Below are 26,254 nucleotides of genomic sequence, written 5' to 3' on the forward strand. Positions count from 1 at the left end.
TCGGCCCCTCCACTGTAACATACTGAAGAGCATGTGGTGGAGGGAGAAAGAATGAGAGAGAGAGAGACCAGTGGGGGATGGTAGCGGAGTGAGAGACTAGGGAAGAGTAGGCTGAAGAATATATTTGCAGGGGAGAGGAAGAGAGAGAGAGAGAGAGAGAGAGAGAGAGGGGGGGGGGGGGGGGGATGGGGATCACAGTATTAGAGCAGCATCGGCTATGCACTCACAGTGAACTGAGCCGGTGTAGAAGGAATCTCTACCGCACAACAGAGAGCTTCTGTCCAATGAGGAAACCCGCCCCCACACACACACACACACACACATACAGATGCGACGAGGCAGCGAAAGGTAAGCAACACTGGGGTATTTTCTCTCTTGCGCAGCTGGGTGTGTAATCCACTCCTCAGACATGGGGACCAGCGGGTGGGGGAGGATTCATCTGACAGAGGGGTCTGAGGTCCGTGCGTTGTGTGTTTTGGTGGGCATGCCTCCCGACGGACACTCCCCCACCGGCAGCTGAGGTGCAGCACGGAGGCAGGGGTTCCCTTCACGTTTGTGAAGCCCATGTCAACTGGTGTTAGGGTGCACTGAACAGACCACAGATGGAGTTGGTGCTGTTATTTATCGAGGGTGACGGACGACAGATAACACGTTTGCAGTCACTTCTACTGGTTTGCTTCTCTTGAAATCTCTGTCTCTCTTCTCCATTCCTGCTTGTGCATTGATTAGCCTTTTATGCACAGGATTTTTGAGACATCACAGCAACGTGCGTGTGCAACTATGTTTGAGCATGCTCCTGTGTGTGGTGTGTTTTGTCTCTCGCCAGCTGTGCATATGGAGACTGGCAAATATGCTCTCTGTGTAGATGTCTGCCTTGTGACTTTCATACATGGCTGGATTCAAATGCCATATGATCCTATAGGACTCATTAATTCCAAAGGATGCCATACTGAGTAATCCGATTTAAAGATATTTAGTTGGATAACATTTGTTGTCCACTAACATCATAATTTTTCAAATCATCATATGTGCCTGCTCATGCATGCAAGAAGGCAGTGAGGAGTAAACAGATTAAATAAAACTTAGCTGTCAGTGGTAATAAGTGCTCAAAGGAGGGCTCGCTGGTGAAGAGGTTGGAAGGTGACAGAACGGCGGCAGGGTGACCTTGTGGCCCAGTATCCCCACGCCACTCCTGAGTCACTCATCCTGGAACAACACTGGGACGAGACTTATGAACATTCTCCACACTAATGTCATGCAGGGAAAGAAACAGCGATCTGTGCCATCTGTGAAAGGTGGCAATTAAAAAACGGAATCGTTAGCAGATGAACGGCATAAAACCGTTCCGTGTGCGGTTACAATACAATAGCAGTTGAGCAAAGATGCTTCAGAACATAGAGAAAGCAAAATGGCCACACTCATGGAGAGAAAATGCTACACCTCTTAACATGGTGGTCACGGTGTTTGTATGGTAGGTTTGAGGTTGCAGGGCTGGGATGGCGAACCGGTAAAAGGTCAAGCCAGGTCTCAGCATATGGGCCTATAGGAATCCTCCAGATTGCAGCATGCCACATAATGGGGGTCCAGAGCCCACCAATGTAGTCTCTCCACCACTCAGTGTAATCAGAGAGAGAGAGAGAGAGAGAGAGAGAGAGAGAGAGAGTTTGGAGTCTTCAGAGGGAATCAATATGGATTAATGTTTACTGAAAAAAAAGGATGTAAGGGATGTGTGCACCAAGATTACATTCAGGCCAGGATGAAAGCAGGGCTGAAGAAGTTAACCTCACAAACCTCACTGAGGAAACACTGGTCACGATAGAGATGTCTCCAAGCTCTTCACCCAATCCTCTGTATTCCAAAGATTGCATTGACTTTTCAGAAGTTGTCCATTTCTCCTCCTCTCCAAATGAGCATGTGCATTTCTGGACAAATACCTTCACTGGTCTTTGAAATTCTGCTGAGAATGAAGCCTCAGGGATGAAACATCTGTTTGGAAGGAACCGGTGTAATTTAGGTGATTAGTGTGTTCATAAAATTAATGCTTTGGGGTCCACACAGTGCAAGCAATTTCTGTCAGGACCACACCAGCTGTGTATCATCCCTGCTTCTGCTGTGTTATGTGGAATACTTCTTGACTTCTTCAGGACTTTCCTGTCATGGGCAGAGCCATGTCACGTCGTGTCATGAGCTGCTGTATCGTTCCCCTACACTCGTGCACTCTTTCCAAGACGGTGGGCTTATCACTCTGGGAGTACAATGTCTGCATGATGGAGAAAGAATCTAGACCGTTTGGCCCTGCCCATACACGAATGTTAAAGCACTCGACGGCTGGGCACAGGAGCTGCGTCACAGTGGAGAACACTGAGGGTTTCCAGGGATGACTCTAAACCAGCAAAAAGCTACTTAAGACGACCAGCTATGAGTTTCTAAGTTGTTGAGCAGGAAACCAGTGACAAAGCATTGATTATCGTTGCCAAGGGGCCTCGGGAAACCTCCTCTTGGGAGTGGTTTTAAAGTGATGGTGTTTCTCCTGACTTCACACATTGCTTCGCTCGCGTGTATGCTGACCATGGAGGCTGTTTCAAACCTTCAGTAAACAAAGATATGCATCTTGCTGGAAGGGTAAGGCCAAATCCGCAATTTAGTTGCTTCTTTTGTTCCCTCAGGAGTTTCATTCTCTTTTCTTTCTTTCTTTCTTCTTTAAATCATTTTACCGATCTTTCTAATGGTTATGAAAGCCAGTGGCCAAAAGGTTCTGTTCCTTCTGACTGGCAGGGCTATCCAGTGTGATGATTCTGTAAGGATTGACTGAAAGGGGCTACAGAGAGACAGAGGCCCGTTGTCTGTGTTCCGGTCTGTCTGTAACGAGAGACGCCATGCCTGTCCTCTCACCTAGCACAGGTAAGAGCTGCATGCAGGTCACAGCGCTCATACTGGTGATCACGGTACCGTGTGTCTCCTGCTTTGTTTGGATATTGATATCACTTCATAACGTTTATATGTACTGCTCTGTTTCCCTGCTTCGTGTCCAGGTTTGCACGAGATGCTAGCCTTGCTCACAGCTCAGCTGTACCCCGATGCCAACCACAGAGAAGATCTGGTTTTTCTCCGCGAGATCTTCAGCGAGAGAAGCCTGAGCTATCTTGTGAGAGTGTGTACAGCCTCACGCCTCGTCTGCGCTTCCAGTGCAAACGGGTTTCTTTTAATTCCACCGATTTTTTGGCCTTTTCATATTTGAGAAATTCTTGTCTTTGCAAAGGCAGTCTAGTTGATGAGGAACCTTATTTATAAATGAGCTTACAAATTTGATGTCAGTTTAATGACTAAACATCAATCATCATCATTAGATACATTTTTTATATGAAATATGAAATTAATAGTGTCTTATTGTTTGAAATCCTACACAGTTTGGAACCTATTACGATTTTAATTTCTGCAAACCCACTTTCAATACTCCAATGCCTTAAATCTTTTACCAAAGGTGTGTCTTCCAGCGTGCGTTACTTGAGTATGAGTGTCTTGTAGTCTTATGAGATTAGGTTACTTATGCAGAAATGGACAACTTTACGCATAACCTTCAGGCTCAGCCTGCTAAACTAATCTATAATTCATTTAATAGGACGTGAACGCCATAAGACCACAGTTGTAAGAAAAAGATTGAGAAGTCTTTGGAATTACCTGGCTTTTTGCACAAATGACATCTAAACTGTGGTTTTATCGTTTACGTCATAATACACATTGTCTTATTAGTCTTATCTGACAAACAACAAAAATAACATTTATATATTTATTGAACCAATAGTTAAACAATAAAAAAAAGGTGTGATTTTGAAAAAAATGTGTGAACACTAATATTTCATAACAAGCATGACCTCTTCTTTGACACTAACTTTAATCATGTTTCTGAGAGGAGTTCTGTATAGTTAGGAGGTGATTCAGTGTATGGCTCTATACAGATTGTTTCAGTTTATGTATCATTTTGGGATGAACTGCTTGAATTGCCTGCTTCAGGAAACACAGCAGCTTTTGACAGACTCCCACTTCTTCTGTCTGAACCTCTCTGTCCATGCTTTACTCCTCTGCATTCTTGTCTGCTTCTGCATTACTGAAATTCCACATGAGCCAAGATCTTTTGCAACACAGTCTCCTTTAACGTCTGCTGTTGAAATCTTTTTATACCCCTTGTAGATTTCCTAGTTTCAACAACCTTTTTTAAAAGTCCTCTAAAATCTCTTCTGATTGGGGAATATTGCACATATTGCAAAAGACGCTGGTGTGTGGGGTTTTTTTTAATATACGGCAGGACAGGTCAAAGCCATAGCTGAACTGATTGGAATGAAACTCCAATTACCCTCTGTTGAAGAGGTCATTTTTCCAGTGGCTCTCACCGTGGCCTAGTGATCATTAAATTTATGGTTCCCTCCTGGGGCGGGGGTGAGTCTCAGCATGAGCAACCACACGCAGCCTCAACACTGGGTTGTCTGGTCTGTAAACGTGTGCTCTGATCACCAGAGCAAAGCACACCAGCCAGAACGCACACTCACCCTCCTGAGTGACAATCTCTGTCACAGCAGTGTGAAATATGTGTGTTGTTTGGTAATGAGTCTTTATTGATCATTAATAGCATCACGATATAGGTGATTATCTATATAATTTCAAAGCAGTTGCAAACATTTACTTGCAACAATCTTCTCAGTTTATACCGTTGGTAGCGGGAGCCAGAACATTATAGCTATCAAGCAAACCAGTCGTATCACAATCATTTATCACTGCTTACTCTGTTACTGTAATATCTTAGTTGCAAACGATATATTAAACTATATTACACTTTAAAAGCAAACTTGGTTCGCCAAGTTCATCTGGCTTCATCTAAGAGAAGTTTCCCGTGCCTGTGTCTGTGTAATGCGAGCACTGGTCACTGAACCCTTGTTCTAATCACAGATCCATGAGCGCCTCAGGCAGTACATGCATCAGAACCCGACCCCAGTGCTCCACAGCGCTGCTTGCCTGGCGGAGGACGTAAGTGTGTGGCTTTCTAAAATGTATGCTCAGCTCCCTCGGTACTGAGACCTGCGGGTATGACTGAGTGGCTGAAATCATTCTCTATAAATAATTTACATAATGATACCCTGGTGAGCAAAAAAATAAACATCAGAGAAATCTTTGTAACGTGGTAGTTTCTGTGCTTTTAAGATCCACGTTTTCAGTGATGGGGGAGGACGGTATGTTTGGAAATGGTGGGTGTTTTTGTGGTGTGCTGTGGCTGTGACTGGCAGGTGACTGAGGAACTCCAGAGTGGCTCACTAGAAGAAGATGAGAGAGAGCTGCTTACACTTCTGACTACTCCACATGTAAAGGTACACACACACACACACACACACACACACACACACACACACACACACACACACACAGACACACAGACACACACACACACAGACACACACAGACACACACACACACAGACACACACACACACAGACACACACACACACACACACACACTTACACACACACACACACACACACAGACACACACACACAGACACACACACACACACACAGACAGACACACACACAGAGACACACACAGACAGACACACACACACACACTTACACACACACACACACACACACACAGACAGACACAGACAGACAGACAGACAGACACACACAGACAGACACACACAGACAGACACACACACACACTTACACACACACACACACACACACACACACACACACACACACACACACACACACACACACACACAGACACAGACAGACAGACAGACACACACACACACACACACACACACACAGACACTCACACACAGACAGACAGACACAGACACACACACACACACACACACACAAACAGACACACACACAGACAGACAGACACAGACAGACAGACACACATGCACACAGACAGACAGACAGACAGACAGACACACACACACACACACACTTACACACACGCACACACACACACAGTTCTCTGACAGTTCTCTGACATTCTAATTTATTCGAGTGCAGTTAATTACAGAGGTGAGGCTATTTTAATCCACATGCACAGATTTTAATGGCACACACACACACATTTTTGCATAATCCCTGCCATTAAATGGATCTTGTAGTAATTATACTTAATTAGATCCAGAGTTATGGAAAGTGCCATGAAAGAATGGCATCAAAATATGTTTTATATGACCTCCTAATTAGAATGATTTTCAAATGTATCCTGGGGATCTTTTGAACCCTGTTGTGTTCAGTGTTCTTTCTCTCACTCTCTTTTATCTTAGGCAACAGTCAAGCAGTATGTCAGATTCTCTCTGAATTCCTCCCCCTGTGTGTGTGTGTGTGTGTGTGTGTGTGTGTGTGTGTGTGTGTGTGTGTGTGTGTGTGTGTGTGTGTGTGTGTGTGTATTTGTGCGCTCACTTTCCCACCAGGCTGTGCTAACAGTACATGACACAGTGGCACAGAAGAATTTCGACCCCGTGCTACCCCCACTGCCTGATGACCTGGACGACGAGCTGGAGGAGGAGTCGGTGAAGATCGTCCGTCTGGTGAAGAACAAGGAGCCTCTCGTGAGCCTCGGCAGCACAATCACATCACACGATCACATTCTCAAAGGTCAGCCATTAAATGCCAGGTGATGAAAGCAGTATAGGGATGCAGTTATTACATCCAGTGGCTGACAATATGGAAGAAATAAAGCTTCTCATCACAGCATAAAATAAACAAACAGTAATACGGTCTTCACTGAACCACATGTCCAGTGACATCAATGTCTTATTATGTACGGTCAGCATTAACTCCGAGGCCACTGATTATCACACCCCAGGGTGGACTCGTTGTAGTGCTACAAACAAACTCCTTCAACCCCCTCCACCCCTGACTCTCAGTACCCTAGTGCAGTGGGGTAAAATATATCAACATTTGCTCCTTTTCTTCTCACGTACTTACCCTAGCTCCTCAAGGGAAGCTCACTAACTTTACTGTGACCAATCCCCTTTATGTCTGAAATCATTAGTAAGTGTGGCCCTTCCTCTTGACGCCATCCTGGGCTCCCTTCTTAAGGCTTGTGCATCAGCCATCTTTTCCCCATTTCCCAATTAATATATATTGTCTGTCATGGCTCTGTCCCCGTGGTGCTTAAAAAAGCTGCAGTTACTTCCCTTCTCAGGGAACCTGGCCTTGGCTCAACCCGCCTTGCAAATTACAGGCCCGCAGCCAAGCTTCCTTTTTTAGACAATGTGATGGAAAAGGGGAAGGTGGCCAAACTTCACAAACTTCTCACAATATATGATTTTTTCCGTTTCAGTCAGGTGTTCACAGTCAACATAATACTGAATCCACTTTTAGGAGTTGTAAATGACATTCTTCTCGCTGCTCATGAAGGCTGCTTTAATATACGTCTTCGTGATCTTAGTGCTGCGTTCGTCGCAGTAAATCATGATGTACTACTTCCTCATTTTTCCTCCATCAGGAACAGCAGGTTGGTTTCTTTCCTACCTCACAATGTACTGTCTACTGCACCTGTTACACAAGGGGTGCCTCAAGGATCAGTTTTTGGTTCATTCCTTTTCATTATTTATGATACCGCTCCTATTCAATTCTTCTTTCACAGCAAGTGCATACCATATCTGCATATCTGCTTTCAACCCAAAGTTTTGGGGTTTTTTGCCAGGTGTCTGAGGATTGTTTAAAATGTATTTGCACTGATTTGTTAATGATCTGCCAGACTGTGGAGTAATACAGGCCTACATTTTTAGAAATCCTTCTAACGTTTCCCAGGTTTATGGACTTACCCAACTTTTTCCCTGAGGTCGCCTAAAATCTCTTTTGATGTGGTCATATTGCAGTTGACCAAAATGTGAAAAGCAAACAAACAAAGATCAAATTCACACCTACACTGATTGGAACACCTGATTACAATTATCCTCATTTCATGAGGTCATTATTCTACACTTTTATCCATCTGGTGTCAAATGTGGGTTTTGTTTGTTAGATAACATGTAACAATAATTGTATTGATACTTTTTGATAAATTATCAAAGCCTGCCAACTTTAGTAAGGTGTCCACTGTTGCTGTACCATATACTGCAGTGGGACTTTATGTTTTTCTTGTGACCTGATTTGAGAGTTTTGTGTTCAGGGCGCGACCATCCGAAGAGATGAGACAACCGGGGCAGTGGTCGTTGCTAGGATCATGAAGGGCGGGGCCGCCGATCGCAGTGGTGAGCTGGTTCCCCTCCCCCACAACACAGTGAGCTGATACTTTCCTTGACCCCTCCTGCCCACAAAGATACACTAGACTCAGTCAACAGAGCCGAAAAAAAACCCACACCCTTTCAAAAAAAAAAAAAAAGACGCCAGAAAAGGAAAAAAACCTTTTAATTAAGGTGTTGGAAAATAGACAAATCTCTCTTAACTGTCAGATTAGAAGCAGATTATATCGTACGTCCTCTGTATATCAACATCACGGAGATGCAGCAGTCAAAACTGAAGCGGATCTTGAAGGAAGACTCTAGTTCAGAGTACCAACTGAGGCAGACTTCAGCCACCACAATTCAATTACTACAGTTCTCCATTTTATGCCTGTGCCAGATTATTACACTGTTAAAATCTGTCCAAGGCCATATAAATACAACTCTTTATAAGAGTTTGGAAGGGAATTGTTTGACTTTGCAGTCTGTCTTTGAATGTAGCCTACTGCAGTTTAAGTGCTCGCCTCACTGAAACGTTCCAACTGTGCGTGAACAGCCTCCATGCCAGACGGCTGACTGCTCTTGGGCTGTTGTATGTCATCTCTAGTCTGGAGTTTAGTGCTTGTGAAGTGAGTGTGCAGTGGCTTGACTGGGTGTGCCTGCAGGACTGGTGCATGTTGGAGATGAGCTAAGGGAGGTCAATGGAAACCTGATCACCCAGAAAGGGCCTGAGATCATCAGCCAGATTTTGGTGCGTGTTCCTGACGACTGCGGTTTTTGTCATTGCTTACATACTTGGTTTGTTGTTCCTTGTTTCACGGTTGTCACTGTTAAGAGAAAGGACTTGGACTCATTCCTTTTGGTTTTTATTTCTGGCTAAAGTCTCAGTCCCAGGGATCCATCACTTTGAAGATAATCCCAGCTGTGAAGGAAGAGGACAGACTGAAGGAGAATACGGTGAATGAAATTACTGTTTATATTCTACATTCACTTTCAGCGAGTCATTTTAAAAGTTACACTGAGACAGTCATAGCCACAAGTTTTCCTGAAAACGTTTTTCAGTAAAACTTGCCACCGGATCCTTAGAGTTTAAATGTAGCATTTCCCAGACTACCTTTGGAATAGTTTGCGGCCCAGTGTTCATATCTCCTCTGGTTTATGTGCAAGGTCTACTTGAGAGCCTTGTTTGACTACACCCCTTTTGAGGACAAGGCCACACCCTGTCAGGAGGCGGGACTTCCTTTCCAGCAAGGTGACATTCTGCAGGTGGTGAGTCAGGACGACCACACATGGTGGCAGGCCAAGCGCGTGGGCGACAGCAACCTGCGAGCCGGTCTTATCCCTTCCACAAAATTCCAGGAGAGGTGCGCGTGCGCTCTTTATTTCAGCGCGATTTCTTCTTTTTACTTCTCACTCATAGCCCTGGGGAAAAGGTCTGATGTCTAGAGTTGACACCAGCTAAAACAATATAACGCCACAGATAGCAAACTTTACAACTGGACTTTTCCATCTTCGTATTTATGTGCAGGCGCATGGTGCACAGGATGAAAACGGGCACTCATCAGAGTCCTAAATCATCACGAGCGCCACCCTGTAAGTCTTTGGCCATCTAACTACCATCGCACACTGACTGCCTCACCATTAGCCCTGTCTGTCTGCTCATCTTCCTATGACCTATGACCTGTGTAAGGCTTTTTTGGTCCCCCTAATCTGACAGCATAGTGCTGAGAGTAGTGGAAAAAGGGCTTTTTTTCCCCCGAATATGGCAGTTTTCCTGCTGCTGCTAAAATGACAAGGAAGCCAAAACATTCGCACTAATCCCCTTCTGTTCAAGCCTCTCCACCCCCTGCTTTTCCAGAGCATCTGTTGTTTGATCCAGCATAGGCATGCATTTCTCCCTTCTTAAATGATGGAAGGGCATATAAGGGAAAAAAGCAGATATAGTCCAAGCATCACGTCACCTCATGATGGTCATCTTCACTTTGCCCAGCGGAGGCAGTAATGGTTGCCTTGTCTTGTGGCAAACGCTTCAGTTGTGCTGTTTTGCTGTTTGTTTTTTCCACCCTGCTTGCCGCAGACGACCACCCTTGTGATAAAGGTACGTGACCTGGGATAAACAACACAAAGCCGACAGAGTGTGGGTTGTCCATATACTGTATATATGGGTTCCACTGTATTCATATGCTCCAAAAGCAGTATACTAATTCAGACCTGTGCCTTCCATAGAGCGATCTGGCTTTATCTTCAAACCTCAGCAACATATTTGATTTCTCTGGTTTGGTTGCGCATTATTTGGTCACCCCAATTAGGACCAGACACAGACAGACCCTACATTAGACAATGTTGATGCTGCGCCTGCTAGCTGCAGCAAGTCTGTGCAGTGGATGCATGCTGCTCCTGCTCATGTGCACCTTGCACTTTCATACCAGTCTGCCTCGCTAAGCCCCTCCCCCCACTGCCTGTCCCCTCACAACAGCCGGGGACTTTCCCTAGTAGCCTCCTATCACCTCCTCACCGATTCTCCTCTCTTCCTCTCCTCTCATCTCCCCTCCTCCCCTCTCCTCCTCTCTCCTCTCCTCTCACCTCCTCTGCTCCCTCTCTCCTCTCCTCCGCTCTCCTCCTCTCCTCTCCTCTCACCTCCTCTGCTCCCCTCCTCCCCTCTCCTCTCACCTCCTCTCCCCCCTTTCCTATAGAGGACTGTGACTGCGAGGGGAGTGGAAACGGACCTCACATAGGTGAGAAAATACCCCTGGGTGCGCGCACACACACACGCACGCACGCACGCACACATACTCATGCTGGACGCGGCTTTGGCAATTAGCGATGCTTTCTGCGACGTGGGCAGATCCGCCCCCTCTTGGCCTGCGAGGCACAGGCCGAGGTGCCTGTCAGCATGCGCTTTCCCACTGCCGGGGTTATGTAGCCAGGGTTCTTGTGCAGGCTGTCTGGAAAAGTGAGGAATTTTTAACACACCCTTTTACAGACTTTTACAAATAGTAAGAAGAGTGAAGATGGAAAGTAGTTTTTAAAAAGTATGGAAAAAGTCAAGCTTTGGAAATGATTTTTTTGTAAAGTTGCTCTGACAATATTGCTAAAACTGCTATATCAATTAAACTAAGAGAAATTGACTGAAAAGGGCAAGAACCCTGGTATTTTTCTAGCCTGGCCCACAGCCACCATCCACTGGCTCACTGCTCTGCTGTTACCTTTGGACGCCTGGCTGTATGCCTCAGTGTTACCTTTGATCGTCGATGCGTGTGCTTTTAGCTTCATGAGCTTTGCTTAGAATGCGGCGTCACGTATCTGGCATGGCAAAGGTTATGGTTGCCAGCTCGTGCCCGTCTAATGAAGCAATACTGGCTGTGTGATGGTCTAATGTTAGTTGCAGTTTCTCCAAACTGTGAGGCGGTGGCACCCTCCTGTGGCCAGGCCTTTTCCTGGGAGTTCTATTCAGGTACCACTCCCATGTTTATACACGTGTTCTTGTGTGGCAGCTGAGTGGCAGCTGGTGTGTGGTTGGTTTCTTTAGTTAAGGTTTGTAACTTTTTAGGCTTTCAGTCCTTAAGATGCTGACGGAGAGAGCAAAGGTGGCAGATTAGTCCTGTGGTGTTTCCATCTTCACTAGTTTACATCTTTTTGTGTGTTTCCAGTGTAACCCTGTCTGGTTTTGCTAAGCTGTCCTTATTACGTGACCATGCATTTCAGCTGGTCTCAGACGGAGTTTCCGGTTGAGCCGTAAGGATCGGCAGAGCACTCCTGGGGAGTCTTGCTATGCAGAGGCCGGAGGACCTGACTTTCTCGTCTATGAAGAGGTGACCCGCTACCAGCAGAGCCCCTCGGAGAAGCCCAGACTGGTGGTGCTGATAGGTGAAGAACCAGACCCACGGGCTGAGATGCAGCCATGTAATAGTGCTTTGCTGCTGTCTCATCTCGTGGACTCCCAGTATCTCTCTCTCTCTCTCTCTCTCTCTCTCTCTCTCTCTCTCTCTCTCTCTCTCTCTCTCTCTCTCTCTCTCTCTCTCTCCTCTAGGGTCTCTGGGTGCTCGGATCAATGAGCTGAAACAGAAGGTGATTGCGGAGAACCCTGATCGCTACGGAGCAGCCGTGCCACGTGAGTCTGCTTTTTACTGCACAGACCACCTCAGCTGGGTCCGTCGCAGAGCTGGGGAGAAGGTCGGCACCATGAGTCAGGAACTTCTGTGTCGTTCGTGTTAGTACCAGTGATGAGCGCTAAACTCCATAGATGAGGCTCACTGTGTTGATGTGTTCTGCCAGACACCACGCGACCCAGGAAGAGCCATGAAAAAGAGGCCGTGGAATATCACTTCATTTCCAAGCAGACCTTCGAGGCAGACATCCAGACCAACAAGTGTGTTTTCATGAGGAGTCCAGAAGACATTTTACAGGGTTTCCAGATTTGCTATTTACTTTAGAAATTTCACCTGCTCCTACTGCTTTAGGTTCGTCGAGTATGGGGAATACAAAGCTAACCAGTATGGCACCAGTCTGGAATCTATTCGGAGTGTACTTGCCAGGAATACCATGTGTCTGGTGGATGTCCAACCGGAGGTCAGACTTACTCTTTGAAGTACATTTTTCTCCTAATCTCATGTTGTCCACTGTTTTCTGTTGTTGTGTATTCTTTGGAATAAAGACTTAAAAACTTTTATTCCAAATCTTTATTTGGATTAATAAATCCTTAATTGGATTAATAAATATTTGGAAAAACATTGCCCACTCTCTTAGAACTTTTGATTAAAACATACTTTTGAGATGTGTATAAACAAGCTGTGTTTAAATGCAAGATGTAAATGTTAAATGAACACTTCTAAGTTTCCTGTGCATAAAATCCATATTTTAAAAACATCTTGAGGCAGCATGTGTTTATTCCCAATTGGGAACACACTCCCACAATTCCTCACAGCCAGTTTGGCAAGAAAGTAAAAGCAATATGTTCCCTCCCTGTGAGCAATGTATCTCATCGCGTGCTTCTCCAAGTCAAGCCACACATCAGGCTAAAGCGTGCACTAATGAGGAGTGTGGCAGGATTCCTCTCCACAACACAAAAGCAAGCCAAGCCATCTTCTTCAAAGCTTGACCTGTTTGTTTACTTGTGCCCTTTGTTTCTTACTGCCACTGAGGGTACTGAGTGAAAGCATTTATGCTGAAATTATTTTGTCTACTAAGCTGTGTGTTGGTAAAGGTTCTCATATCCCACACTGTCATGCTTGATAGGTAATTAATTTTTTTTTTTGATCAAATTGATTATCAGGCTCTGAAAATCCTGCGCACAGCAGAGTTTAAGCCATATGTGATATTTGTCAAGCCACACATCCCCGAGGGTCGCCGGCATCGCACCACTGCCAAGTCACCAACAGGGGGCGACAATGGATACAGCACGGTTAGAGCCTTCAGGCATACGTATACACATGCTCACATGCTTTAACAGCCACTCCATTCAATTTTGTCCCCTTTGTTTATAATAATAATAATAATAATAATAATAATAATAATAATAATAATGATTGACCTCTCACTCTCATTGTGTAAAGGATGAAGACCTTCAGGAAATGCGTCACTCTGCAGAACAGATGGAGCAACAATATGGCCATCTGGTGGACAGGGTCCTGGTAAAAGAGGACTCTACTGGTGCCTGTATGGAGCTGCAGAACATTCTGGAACAACTAGAGGAGGAACCGCAATGGGTGCCAGTCAGCTGGGTCCATCCCTGATTCAGTCTCCCTCCCTCTGTAAGTCTCTGTGCCGACAGTCTAAACTTCACTGCATGAATCCATCACCTGTACGTTTCTCAGACAAAGCAACAATAGGGGGTCGTCTGATTGTCTAAAACACTGTTGATTCCTGTAGCCAAGTTGTACTAGTGGAGGCTCGTTTCTTCTAGGAATTGCATGAATTATCACCTGTGCACTTTGCATCCATGGACACACAAATAGTCCCCGGCCATCAATAGCCTAATGTGTTCTACTAGTAATATCCAGAAAATGACCCCTAGACTGAATGACTGGAACAAACGTTATCTTCTTGTAGCTATGGTAAATGTAAAAATCTCAGTTCACATTTTGTACTGTTTTCATTTGTGGAGGTTGTTTATATTTAGCTAAACATAAATGAGTGTGTTAGATTATGGTTTTTGCAATTAAATCCAGGTTTTAATACTATGTAGAACAATGCATTATTTTATTTAATTGGATTATTATTGTTTTTGTAACCTATATTCTTTTAAAACTGAAATGGAGATTATATTATTGTATTGGTGACTGGTCAAAAGAGGATTTTAATATTTTAATTCATTAAAAATGACTCACCAAAATACCATTCAAGAATGTGGCATGATTAAATTTTGGGATCATGTATTACTATGACATGTTATGACCATGCAGGCCTTGGTATTGAGGTTATTTTTAAACAGAGTCCATATTGTACAATTCCGTGAGGGGGGGGGAAGGAAAAAAAAAAAAAAAAAAAGATACTTGATGCATCGATATTGAATTTCCTGGGTGGGCTGATAGATAAACAATAATTAGCACCATGTTGTGGCCGATATTAATACCCAATAATTGTAATTTTATGCATTTAAAAAGTTGAAATTATAACTATATACGAAGTGCTTGAGTGTAAATATGTTAAACTTTAAAAATAGATCACTAATTAATTTTACATAGTAAATCAGATGTCACAATTATTGTAAACATAAACAGTTTCATTACATTCTACATTCTAACCTTTCTCAATTATTTAGTACTACAAAAAAATTATTGGTTGTAATTATCAACCAAAATTTTAACATCAAACCGATAACAATACATTTATTGTTTATATCCTTATCAGTAAATATTGGCCACAAATATATTGTGCACCTCTATAATTAGTTAATTTTGTGACTTCATCTTTCTTCTTACCAAGTATGCTAAAACAAGTATGGGTATGACACTGGAATTCTCTTATTTTCATATAACTGTGTATGGATCCTAGAAATATAATAAAAGTATATGAATTTTAGAAGTCAGATGCAGTTTCTTCAGAATTGTATGGACATGTTAAAAATTCATTGAGTATTTAGCATTTGAAGCCTCAGTCTGATGCTAATCTTTTTGTTCCAACACTTCAAAAATATTTCATAACAAATGCTAATTAACACTTACACTAATTGAACTCCACACATAACACAAATTAACTAATAACAAAATCTTCAAAGTAATTTTAAGATCTGTGGGTGAGGGGCACATTATCTGGGCACACTAAAGCAATGGCTTTTTCATTGCTGATGTAAAAATATAATTTACGGTTTTTACCTCACTATCAACACTAAATGGCAGTACTGCATACGTACTGTTTGTTTGCACCGTATCCTGTGTCTTCGTATCTCTTGGGTCAAGACCTTTGCTTCCTCACACTTGTACCTACACACATATATATATTAGTTTCCACTTAGTTACAAAAATCCTCTAATATAATTAACTAAATAATAAGACAGGGGTTTAGGAGTGTATACAGGATCCAAACAAACCCTGATATTTAGGATACTGAATGTCAGGTGACATTTTAGACTCAAATATTTTAACTCAATTTCAATCTTTGGAAAGAAAACTATAAATACATGATATAAATGAATCATCCAAATATCATTTCATGTAGTAAATGTATTTTAACATATTTCTGTTTAAAATGGAGAAAAACTATATAAACTTGAACAAACTACTTACAGCTATGTGAGTCTTAGGAAAAGAAAATGGTTAGAATGGACATATTTATCATTCAAAGGAAAATGTGCTTAGACAAATAAATCACACACACTCACACTCACACACACACTCACACACACTCACACTCACACTCACACTCTCACTCTCACTCACACTCTCACTCACACTCTCACTCACACTCTCACGCTCACACACACTCTCACACACACTCTCACTCTCACACACACACACACACACACACACACACACACACACGTCTCACTCCTCCAATGTCACTGGTTATCCTTTTATTCTCACACTTCTACCAGAAGCTTGGGACTTTGAGGGTGTGGCACAGTATTTGGACTCTTCTGGACTGAGACTGATGCCATTGTGGAGATCTGTTGGAGCCACTGCTCTGCAGTTCTCTGCGTTCTCTGTTTCTTCTTTCAGTCCTTGGTATATTTCCAACTTCTCACATTCCTTTCTTTGGACGTTTCCATCACTTTGAACTAGCACATCTATTACCGCTGCTGTATTCTGCATATCTGCATGTACATCATGATGTCTGGTTAGGTCACCACTACTTCTTTATGTGTTTGGATATGGAGTCCTACAGATGTTCAGCAGCTGAGCTCACCTGCATACAGGTGTCTCCTCTCAGAGTATTCAAGGGGCGGGCCATGGTGCAGAAGCTTACTTTTCTCCATCTCAATAAAAACTGTAATCTCGTTATCCTTCGATACATTTTAGACTAACAGCTGTTTTCGGATAAACAGCATCCATACTGTCAGACCAAAATGTCGAAGGCTTGTTGTTTTTCATCCTTTCATGCTTCTAGCCTTGGTAGAGCACCTCTACCCTCACCAAGATACAAGTGGTGACGATCAAACAAACTTTGTAGCCACAACCCAACTGTAATGAATACAGATAGACTTTATAAATCACAAAAGAAATGTGACATTTTCCCGTGCTTTCTAATCGCATGGTCGTTCCATTAGCTCACTAGGTTAGGCAACAGGGGCTCAAGAGGAAATAAGTGCATATTTAGCAAATGGGTGTAATAAAAATGAACCTTACTCCATTTCAAGATTAAAGACACATTTCCTCTCCTTCATTGTGCTGCCTATCAAGAAAGACATGTCATTCCTCATCACATTGTCATTTATGGATATTACAGAATGACACATTTACCTAGAGAGTGAGATGGACCAACTCTGAAAAGGGCCTTTGATCAAACCCAGCTAGCTATGTTTTCTATCTAGATTGCCGTATAAAGTTAGCAATGTTTTTTCTCCAAAATTTCACGTATGGTATTTGCCCCACAAACCGCTCTGTAGTTTACAGATATAACCCATGGTGCTGCCTCAGGGTAACACCACGTTTCCCCCTCAGCATCACACACAAGAAAATGCAGCCTAACTGTAAATGTGCTTTCAGAAAGGAGAGTTAAATATGATCAATTGTGTACTTGTGCTTTCATGACCTTTATGTCCCTTTTGCAGCGTTTTCCTGGACACGCGGCTTGTATGGAAGCAGTATTTTTTTCTCTCATAAAATTATTCTAAAAAGCATGAATCTGAAGGTTTTTGACTATGACTACAATTTCATAATCTCAAGTAAGTTCTGATTTCATTTTTGTCAATGTGTAATGGTTTTTTTTTTTAATCAAAAACATGTTTTGTAAATTGATAAAACAGACATGGTGCTTCACAGCGATAGTGGATAGTGTATTTAATGCTTTTCAAATTATGTTCCTTTGTTGGACAGTGTTGCTTCTAGGTATAGCTACACCAAGATTAAAATAAATGACCAGATTATGTTTTTAGTCTTAATATTTTTTATATTTTAGCTTCCTTATATTTTTTCATGTCATGTCAGTTGTAATATATAAAATTGATGATAATTCCATCATTACCATTTTTGCAGTGTTGCAGACAGGCTGCAGTAGATTACAGAGAGCATTGGTCATTGTGTAAGTGTGACCAAACAGTGATTTTATAAGGCACGCAGTAGAGGATTAAAATATATGACTGAACAGCCGAGATACAATGCTTTAACCTTTTTTTTCTAAATTTGAATTGGCGGACAGGAAAATGGCAAATTTATTGGGAGAAAGTTTTGGAAGTGGCCAAAATCTGATTATCCTAATTCTGAAGTTTGGAAAGTTGCTCTGTGTTGCCATAGGCATCATTCATTATATAACCTACAGTTTAGGGCCCAGTCTAAGACCATCTCTGATGTTTTTGGCACATGGTTGTCTAGTCTACGTCCAAGATCAATTTGTCTCTGTAGTTTCATTTTAAGTGCAATCTCATCCGTGCAATAGCTGTGCAAATATTGGTATGCTGCACACACACGAAACAGCCTCCCAGATCCGAGTCTACTTCAGGTCATCATGTCAGGGCAGGACAAGCAGTCTCCCATGTGGGGTGACTTTGCACAATCGTCTGAGAAAGTGGTGACAAAGGGCCCAAATAATGGCCCAAGAACAAAGCGTGTTAAAAAATAGACCTGCCTACCTGCACATGCTTAGTCATTCATTTTCCAGTAAGGGGTGTGTGTGTGTGTGTGTGTGTGTGTGTGTGCGTGTGTGTGAGGCAGGGGCTCATACCTCTGCTTAAAGGAGAAGACTTGTCTGGCATGTAGTGAAGAGTTCTCGCTTAGCGTGAGGCAGACAGTGAAACACTGCAAAGAGGATGTCTTGCATGTTTCTGGATCATCAGAAACTCACTCAAAAAGAAGTATGGGATAGCTTAATATCATGTTCGTTATTATTTGGAAAAGAACTGTCTATAATCACAAGTGATTGCATTAAGATTAACTGTAAATATTTTCAGATTTAAAGATCATTTTCTGATCACTGCTCAGATTTTGCAAGGCCTGTGCTTTTTCTTGTCGGTATATTAGGTTTTGGTAGAATTTTCCACTGAAACATAATGGAATAGTAAGAAAACAAATATATGAGCTGTTTAATGGCATTAATGGGACTTGGCACTGGTTGCTGCTTGGCTGTTTAGGCGGCTTCAAAGTGTGGCTTTTAAACATTAGTACGACCCCCCCTCCCATTTTAAGGCTGACATGTCAATACCCCTAGGCCATCGTAAAGAGGGAATTTTCTCTGCCAACTTCTTGGCGTGTACTGGCTTGCTAATACCAGCTTTCTTCTTGGGTGAGTTGCTACACTGATTTAAGGTGACACCAACTCCAATCCTTTATTGTTCTCCTGTTGACTCAGAAATGCATCAATAATGTTACACCATAAAACCCATGTGAGCCTTTTCATACCTGAACATTGCACAGTTCACAACAACCGGACTGCAAGATCACTTTTTAACCACTTGTAGACCTGATACTGTGACCCATCTGTTGAAATGCCTTGACATCTATACTATATCACCCTCTGCAGTGCAAACAGAATTTCTCCTTCGGGTTTTGTCAAATGTTCGTATATTTCATGCCATTATACACTGCTGTCATGCACAGTTTGTCAGGCACCTTCTAACCCATCAGCCAACTGCAGTCCTCTGCTCAGAACCTGACCATTGACGAGAGCTGGTGGACGGTTTGCACAAATCGCTTAATAACAGATTAGAGTCTTTAACTGGACAGTTGTTTCTAATAAAGTGGGTGGTGAGTGCAGCTGAAACTGTGAGCAGTGTTTGAGGCATGTCCTCAGAGCAGGCACTCTGCCTATAAACTTCCTGTTTTGAATCTGGGCTGAGCATCTGTGATTTCAATTGCTGCGTCAGAGTGCAAAGCAAACTGCAGACTGTCGAAGAAGCGGCTGAACCATCACCTGGTGACAGAGTGGGTTTTAGGCATTCTTCAACTAAATAGCACCTTTATTTGATCCTGCTGTTGTTGTTGTGTTCTGCACAGTTGAAAGAAAATCAGAAAAAACCTCTGATCTGCAAAACCCCTTTTCAGGAGGACAGTAAGTAATTTGTCTTTTTTTTGGCCTAACTTGTTGTAATACTCTCTAGCTCCAGGAACTGGTGCCCTGGAAGAAGCAAGAACAGCTTTCTGTTCATGCCATGCAAAACTACCCACACCAGTTTGTACAAAGGAAAATATTTCACAAACGTGACCTTAATGTGACAAAATATTATAATATAATTGATATTACAATATGTTAGTGACGGTCATTGAGCCATTTAATAACTTCAAACATCATCCACGATAAAAATCAAAAATACAGAATAACGGTTGGTACAAAGCATGTTCTGCAGGCTTAATGCAGATGACAGACATGGAAACACCAAGTGTGTGATAAGGGATAGAAAAGCTCACAGGACTAAAAAAACTCTAAACTTAAAAACTATAACTTTGGTCATATGGCTATCCAGGTTGAGGCACCATAAGGAAAACCTGGAAACTGCACCATTTTGGTTTGCCATTATGATAGCTGGAGCAAGAGTATAAGTACTATTAGAAGTAAATACGTTCAGATAAAAGCCCAGGCACAAAAAGGAAAGATAATATTCATTCAGTTAATTTGTGCTATTTTTCCTATCTATATTTATACATGATTTAATTCACCTTTTGCTCTTTATTTTTCTTTATAGACAGTTTTTGGTTTTCATCAACATTGTATTTGTTTGTATTGCTTATAAAAGGAATAGATTCAGAATCAAATATACACAATATTTCCTAAGTTTATTTGATTTGTACTTCAACATATGTAATCCATATAAATGTATTAAATTCTAACTTTCATCCAGAAGGCTTCAAAAGTGTCTAAAGTGTGGCTGACGACCGATTCCAGGTAATCCTGGTGTGTCCAATACACTGCAGCAGGAACTCTAATTTGTTCAACCTACTATTAAAATCTTGTTTTGCTGCACATATTCCTCAGAGTTTCACAGACATGCATTCTTACACAGCTTGTCATGTACTCTGATTTGGAGAACCATTGCTTTGTTTGGGCAAGGCAGTACAGGCGGAAGCCCATAGCAGAAACATGCAATTATCGAACACCATTCATTTCACCACTGTCTTCCCTTTTTGAGGCCTGGTGATAAACGAGCCATATCTTTAAGCACAGTGACCAGAACATATTTTCCAAAGCATGTCTGCCTCCTCTGGCATGCAGTTAGGAGTAATGTACTCTCCATGACGGGCCTGCAAGTCCAGTCATACAAGTTCTCCAAGGACATCTAAGTCCAGACATAGTAGTCATATAAATAATTAAGTCTGTACAAGTTTGGGAGTTTGTTTGTATGCAATACCTTACATCCCTTTCCTGTTTTAGATTTTTTTTTTAAGCATGTTTTTCAAATTGTATATGATAAACGACTCTGTGATATGTCCAGGAGCATTTTAAACTTTTAAATTCACCATAAATACTGGCATCTTACTGAAAAGGAAGAGGTTTGAATGTACAGTCTTATAAACGACATGGCCAGCTGAATTTAGAGAAGTCAAAAAGGAGAATTTACAAGGTCGGTTCATGTTACAAAGCAGCCAAGTAACAAACTATAAGATGCTGGTTTAGTGCCCTCAATCACCCAGTTTCACCTATAACATTCTCTGGACTCCAGCAGAGTCTGATCCCACAGCAGCTTTAGCTTACCATGGTGTTTTCCTGTCCTAGGTGTGGCCTATGGCACACCTGCTGTTCACACCTGAGGCAACTCATCAGTAAACCCTTCTCTTTAAAAATGGGTGTGTCACAGTGGCCCACACAAAAATGGCCTAAGAAACAGTGATCTCCAAGAGCATGTGTGTATGCAGGGTAGTTACATGACTTTGTCATGTCATGTCATGTCATGTCATGTCCTGTCGGCCCCTTTTCAGTAGGTGAAAAACAAAACTAGTATTCATTTCAAGTATAACAACGTATCTGCTTTTTTAATCTAAGAGTTGCACCCCGGTCCCTCTCTTTTAGAGAGGGGGTTGAGAATCCGTTAAAATGACCGAGTCATGGGTTTATTCGCCCTATCTAGTATGCCTACTGCCCTCTCATTTGCTATCTCACATCCCTTGCATGTGTACCGCGAATGATCCCGTTCTGGTCTCTGACTGGTCGAGCGCTTCTCTTTCCTGTGTTCTCATTGGTCAGCGGGATGGGCTCACAGCGACCAGTGCCCAAAAGGGCTCGAGCGCCAGCTGAAAGGCGTTGGGCATTTGCAGCTCGGCTGGGCTGCACGGGGGTGTGTGCGCAGCGCTGGCTCGTCGCTGGGTTTCGCGATGGTTTAAAAACATTCGGAAAGTGTTTTCTTCTGATTGCATATTTTTATGGAGCGGAGCATCGGCTGATTCTCGGTCAGGCCTGTTGCGTTTATGAATGAACTGCGCCAGGTAAGAGTAGTGCGTGAGCGTCACGATCTCGCCCAAGTAAACGCGAAATGCTGAGTTTAGTCGATTACTTCGCGCACGACACCGCTGCTCTCCGGCGTGGCAGTCTTCCACTTCTTTTAAAACCCGATTTTTAAAAATGTAAAACGCACGCATAATTTACGCCATTGGCTAGGCTCCGTAGGGCACAGGTAGACGCCCTGGTGGGTATGTGCATTTCAGTTTAACACCACTTCTACTTCACGTGGCTACTTGCTGCTTACGATGCAAATGAAGTTGATATTTTCTTCTATATAACACGACTAGGCCTACGGGGACGTTTAAAATAGCCACACTGCGACACTTGATTCTCCAGTATAATTTTAACCGAAAACTTAACTTGAAGCATGCGTTTTTGAGCAATTAAATAAAATCGACCGATTGCATGCGCAGTTATGATATCGTAAAAAAATGTTAACGATAAAGACTAATACGTCAACGGGCTACTTTCGAAAAACTAGTAGCTTATATCCAGTGTATATACAACAAATTGGTCAAAAGTAACCAATTTCGTCAACATTTATTCTGTACATCGTTATCGCCGTGTCCGAGAATAGACTGCTGCTCGTTGTTTGTTTTGTTTTTCTCCAGTATAATTGTATCGAAAAGCTGAAATCTACATTTGACTCTTGATGCCTTCGCTTGAAAAAAAACCCCAAAAAAACAAAAGCAAAGTCTACTGTGCCCTCATTAGTACAGTTTTTTGAGGAATGGTCTTCGGAAACGTATGACGCTTCTCCCTCATCACTTTTAAAAATGAATGTTTAAATTGTGGCTTAATTGTAGCAAATTAATGACACGCAGTCATGAAACGTAAAACATCTACAGTATAAATGCATGCCCTTTCACGTTTCATAAGGGGTTTCCAAACAGTACAAGTTAGAATTTAATGTATGTAAATTACGGCAAGAAAGGGAGACGTGAAACAATGCAGGCTTTAAGTGTTCTCTGCTCCTTTATCATGGCTTGGAACTGGTCATGCGTAATTGAGCGAGTGATTTTTCTTTCATTGTTTTTAACAGTGTTTTGCACATCCTGAACCCCAGGCTGATGCCATCTCTGATAATGCCTGTGGATGTGGCCGTGAGGATCTGCTTGGCACACTCCCCGCCCCTTCGCAGCTTCCTGGGTCCGTATGAGGACTATAACTCCAGAAACCTGATTAACCAATACAAACCCCTGAGGCCCTGCATCAGCTCGAAGGCCAAGGTGGAGGCTGCAAGCCGAGGATGGAAGACTTCAAAAAGCAAAGGCAAGAAGAGGGTGGTGTTTGCGGACTCCAAGGGCATGTCCCTGACGGTGATCCATGTTTTCAAGGAGTTTGAAGAGGACCCACTTTCAGACTTGCAGTTCCAGTTGTCTGACTTGGAAGATGCCATTGTGGGCATGAAGGTGAGGAAGCAGAAGCGTTTGGTTTTGGACTTCCCTCAGCCCGCGGCAGATTACCTGGACTTCCGGAACCGTCTCAAGAAGAACCAAGTCTGTTTGGAGAACTGTGTGATCCAGGACAGGTCTCTTACAGGCACAGTGAAGGTGAGCAACATAAGTTTTGAGAAGTCGGTTCATGTCCGGATAACATTCGATTCATGGAAAGGCTACATGGATGTTCCTTGTGCCTACATGAATAATGTTTATGGCTGCACGGAGACTGACACCTTCTCCTTTGCTGTTGAGCTTCCAAGTTCAGCATCCCAAGAAAATCATGTGGAGTTCTGCATATCCTACAAAACACATGACCAGATGTATTGGGATAACAATGACGGAAAGAACTACAGGGTGGTACATGATGGTGAGGGTGAGCACACTAGCCATGGCACTCAGAAAACGGCATCTGAAGTCAAGAGTCCTGCCAAAAAGTCAGACATGGAGTTTGATCAGTTTGGAAGCCCAAGGACATCCAGTGGCTTCTTTCCAGAGTGGCAGAGCTGGGGGCATATTGAGAACAGCACCCCCTACTGGTGAAGCCATGTGGTGCTGTGCACCTCCTGACAAAGGAAGTACTATGGGTAACATCATGGGTAAGAACACTGAAAATGGAGTTCCTAACTTTTCCATCTTTGTGGTCATGGATATATATTTATATAAGAAGACTGTGCTGATAAATAAATGGAAAATCAAAGAAATATTCCCAAATTTTACACAGAATCCAACAAATCCTGAATTGGCTGTATGTTGTTCAAAATGAAACTACCAATTTGATGACTGGTATTTTGGTGCATTGCTTTAATCAGTTTGAGTTCATTAATCATTTTAATACAGTAAAATCGCTGTTACTGTTGATTTAGGTAGGTGCTCAAGGTGAGTTAATGCTAATGTATAATTTCTTTTTCCTAATTTTGATGTGCACTAAGGTATCTTCTAGATTTAAGATGTTCTAAGCCAGTAGTTGTCATGACGTAGGTTACCTTCCTTTGTGATTCATTGTCAGTCAATTTCATGGTATGATGACTTAAACACTTGAAATATTCAAAGGTAACTTACACCTGCTAAAATAACACTCCCCTCCTGCCCCCTGAATATTTTCTGTATTTTAATGGTTATTTTGTAAACCTGATCAGTGTACAACAATGAAAGAGATTAACCCTCAAAACTACAAAAGCTTGCAGTTAACAAGGGGCATCTCTGTCCAGATTTTGCAGTGTGACTGTTTTTAAGGAGGTTTTGCCATGAGTACGGAAGAGTTTGCACAGTGTAGGATGCCTTTAAACCGAAGAATGTGAAAGTGGAATAACTTGGTACAACATGAAATTGCTTCATATTGAAGCTGGTATATCTTGTGGTACCACTCTCCAGCAAAAGCAATAATCAAAACCGAATCATTAAATCCTATGTAAGATTCTGCAGGCCACAGCACGTCACTGTTCTGTTTCATGCACGTTTTCATACATCTGTTTTGTTTTTAAGATTCATTGTACATGCACTTTTTTTTTTTTTTTTTTTTTTGCCATGCCTCTTGGGCGTTTGCTGCTGTGGTTTTGTTCATGCTGGCGTTTCTCCCGTGTTTTGCACACCTGTGATATAAAGGCCTGCTGGCCACCCGGGAACTGGACAAGGAAGTTGAATGTAACTTGATGCGTGCTGGTAAGTGTGGTAATCCAGGTTTAAAACCGTGGATTTGGCAGGGTGTTGAATGGGATTAATTGCGACCCTTGTCCTGCTTGTATTCCTCCCCGTTCTCCTGTGAGGGGTAGGCTGTAGTCAGCCTTGGACATGAATGATTTTATTTGGATGGAAGTGTTACCTGCTGTTTATTTGAAAGGTGGCACAAGTATGTTGAATGTATAGAGGCTGCACAAACTGTTGTATGCCTGGTTGTTCCTACTGCGAGGAAGGGTGATTGAAAAGATTTATTCACTGTATTGTGTTCCTTTTAAAAATAAAACCTAATTTCTACTGTAAAGTGCTTGTCTGTTGCTGTATGCAAGTCAACCGTGAGAAACACTTTTAATATTAAACTTGCACAACAGAGGTGTGTTCTGAATAAAACTATTATGAAATGTGCACTATGCAATATCACTTCAGGTTTTGTTTGTGTACCACGTGACAGTCTTCCTGCCATCTGTTGAATATATCTAGTCATGTGCAGCACCATTTGTATTTCATAACACACTCTTACAAGCTGTTATCATATTGCACAGCACAAGTCCTGAGCGGTTTTGTTGCCTTTAGACTGTGGCTTGATTTAATCTCTAACTTCATGGTTGGGGTGGTTGTGACTTGCATGCTATTAAGCTATCCAGTGATTGTTATTTAAAACAGATGATGGTAAATGGCTGTCTGGGAACTGAGGAAAAACGTCCGTTGTTTACCAGCTACTGCTCATAGATGGCTGCACTGATTGCTTAAGGTGTATCACGGCCATGGATCTGGTCAGATGTCTACAGTTATTTGCTGAAAACTAGCATTTAATCCAGTGCACACCACCATGTGGCTGTTTGTTTGTTTGTGTTTGGAAACAGGAAGTTTCATCCCCTATTTGGCAGTGAGTGTTGACACCTT

General features: G+C 42.6%; 2 protein-coding genes across 9 annotated transcripts; both read left to right on the forward strand.

Moving 5' to 3' along the window:
* Positions 1 to 171: 171 nt before the first annotated feature.
* On the forward strand, positions 172 to 14,549 carry mpp3b (MAGUK p55 scaffold protein 3b). Of its 5 annotated transcripts, none has more exons than XM_027013513.3 (20): positions 172 to 348; positions 2,776 to 2,901; positions 3,033 to 3,151; positions 4,942 to 5,019; positions 5,277 to 5,357; positions 6,453 to 6,590; positions 8,162 to 8,243; positions 8,879 to 8,964; positions 9,096 to 9,170; positions 9,381 to 9,577; positions 9,742 to 9,806; positions 10,291 to 10,311; positions 10,907 to 10,948; positions 11,596 to 11,667; positions 11,919 to 12,080; positions 12,244 to 12,324; positions 12,489 to 12,582; positions 12,674 to 12,782; positions 13,486 to 13,614; positions 13,766 to 14,549. In XM_027013513.3, the coding sequence occupies exons 2-20, from the start codon at positions 2,877 to 2,879 to the stop codon at positions 13,943 to 13,945; spliced, it is 1,836 nt and encodes a 611-aa protein (XP_026869314.2). In that variant the 5' UTR covers positions 172 to 348; positions 2,776 to 2,876; the 3' UTR covers positions 13,946 to 14,549. The 5 variants fall into 5 exon arrangements, with proteins under 5 accessions (XP_026869314.2, XP_026869317.2, XP_026869318.2 ...); XM_027013516.3 differs by having other exon boundaries at positions 3,033 to 3,145; XM_027013514.3 differs by lacking the exon at positions 172 to 348 and adding an exon at positions 423 to 2,622.
* Positions 14,550 to 19,686: 5,137 nt separating this feature from the next.
* On the forward strand, positions 19,687 to 25,655 carry ppp1r3cb (protein phosphatase 1, regulatory subunit 3Cb). 4 transcript variants are annotated; one of them, XM_035533837.2, is made up of 2 exons: positions 19,687 to 19,853; positions 23,278 to 25,655. In XM_035533837.2, the coding sequence occupies exon 2, from the start codon at positions 23,306 to 23,308 to the stop codon at positions 24,215 to 24,217; it is 912 nt and encodes a 303-aa protein (XP_035389730.1). In that variant the 5' UTR covers positions 19,687 to 19,853; positions 23,278 to 23,305; the 3' UTR covers positions 24,218 to 25,655. The 4 variants fall into 4 exon arrangements, with proteins under 4 accessions (XP_035389730.1, XP_026869313.2, XP_026869312.2 ...); XM_027013512.3 differs by lacking the exon at positions 19,687 to 19,853 and adding an exon at positions 22,029 to 22,219 and having other exon boundaries at positions 23,302 to 25,655; XM_027013511.3 differs by lacking the exon at positions 19,687 to 19,853 and adding an exon at positions 22,030 to 22,219.
* Positions 25,656 to 26,254: the final 599 nt, after the last annotated feature.

The sequence above is a fragment of the Electrophorus electricus genome, chromosome 15 (genome assembly GCF_041902795.1).
Source record: "Electrophorus electricus isolate QZ-2024a chromosome 15, ASM4190279v1, whole genome shotgun sequence".
Classification (NCBI taxonomy): Eukaryota; Metazoa; Chordata; class Actinopteri; order Gymnotiformes; family Gymnotidae; genus Electrophorus; species Electrophorus electricus.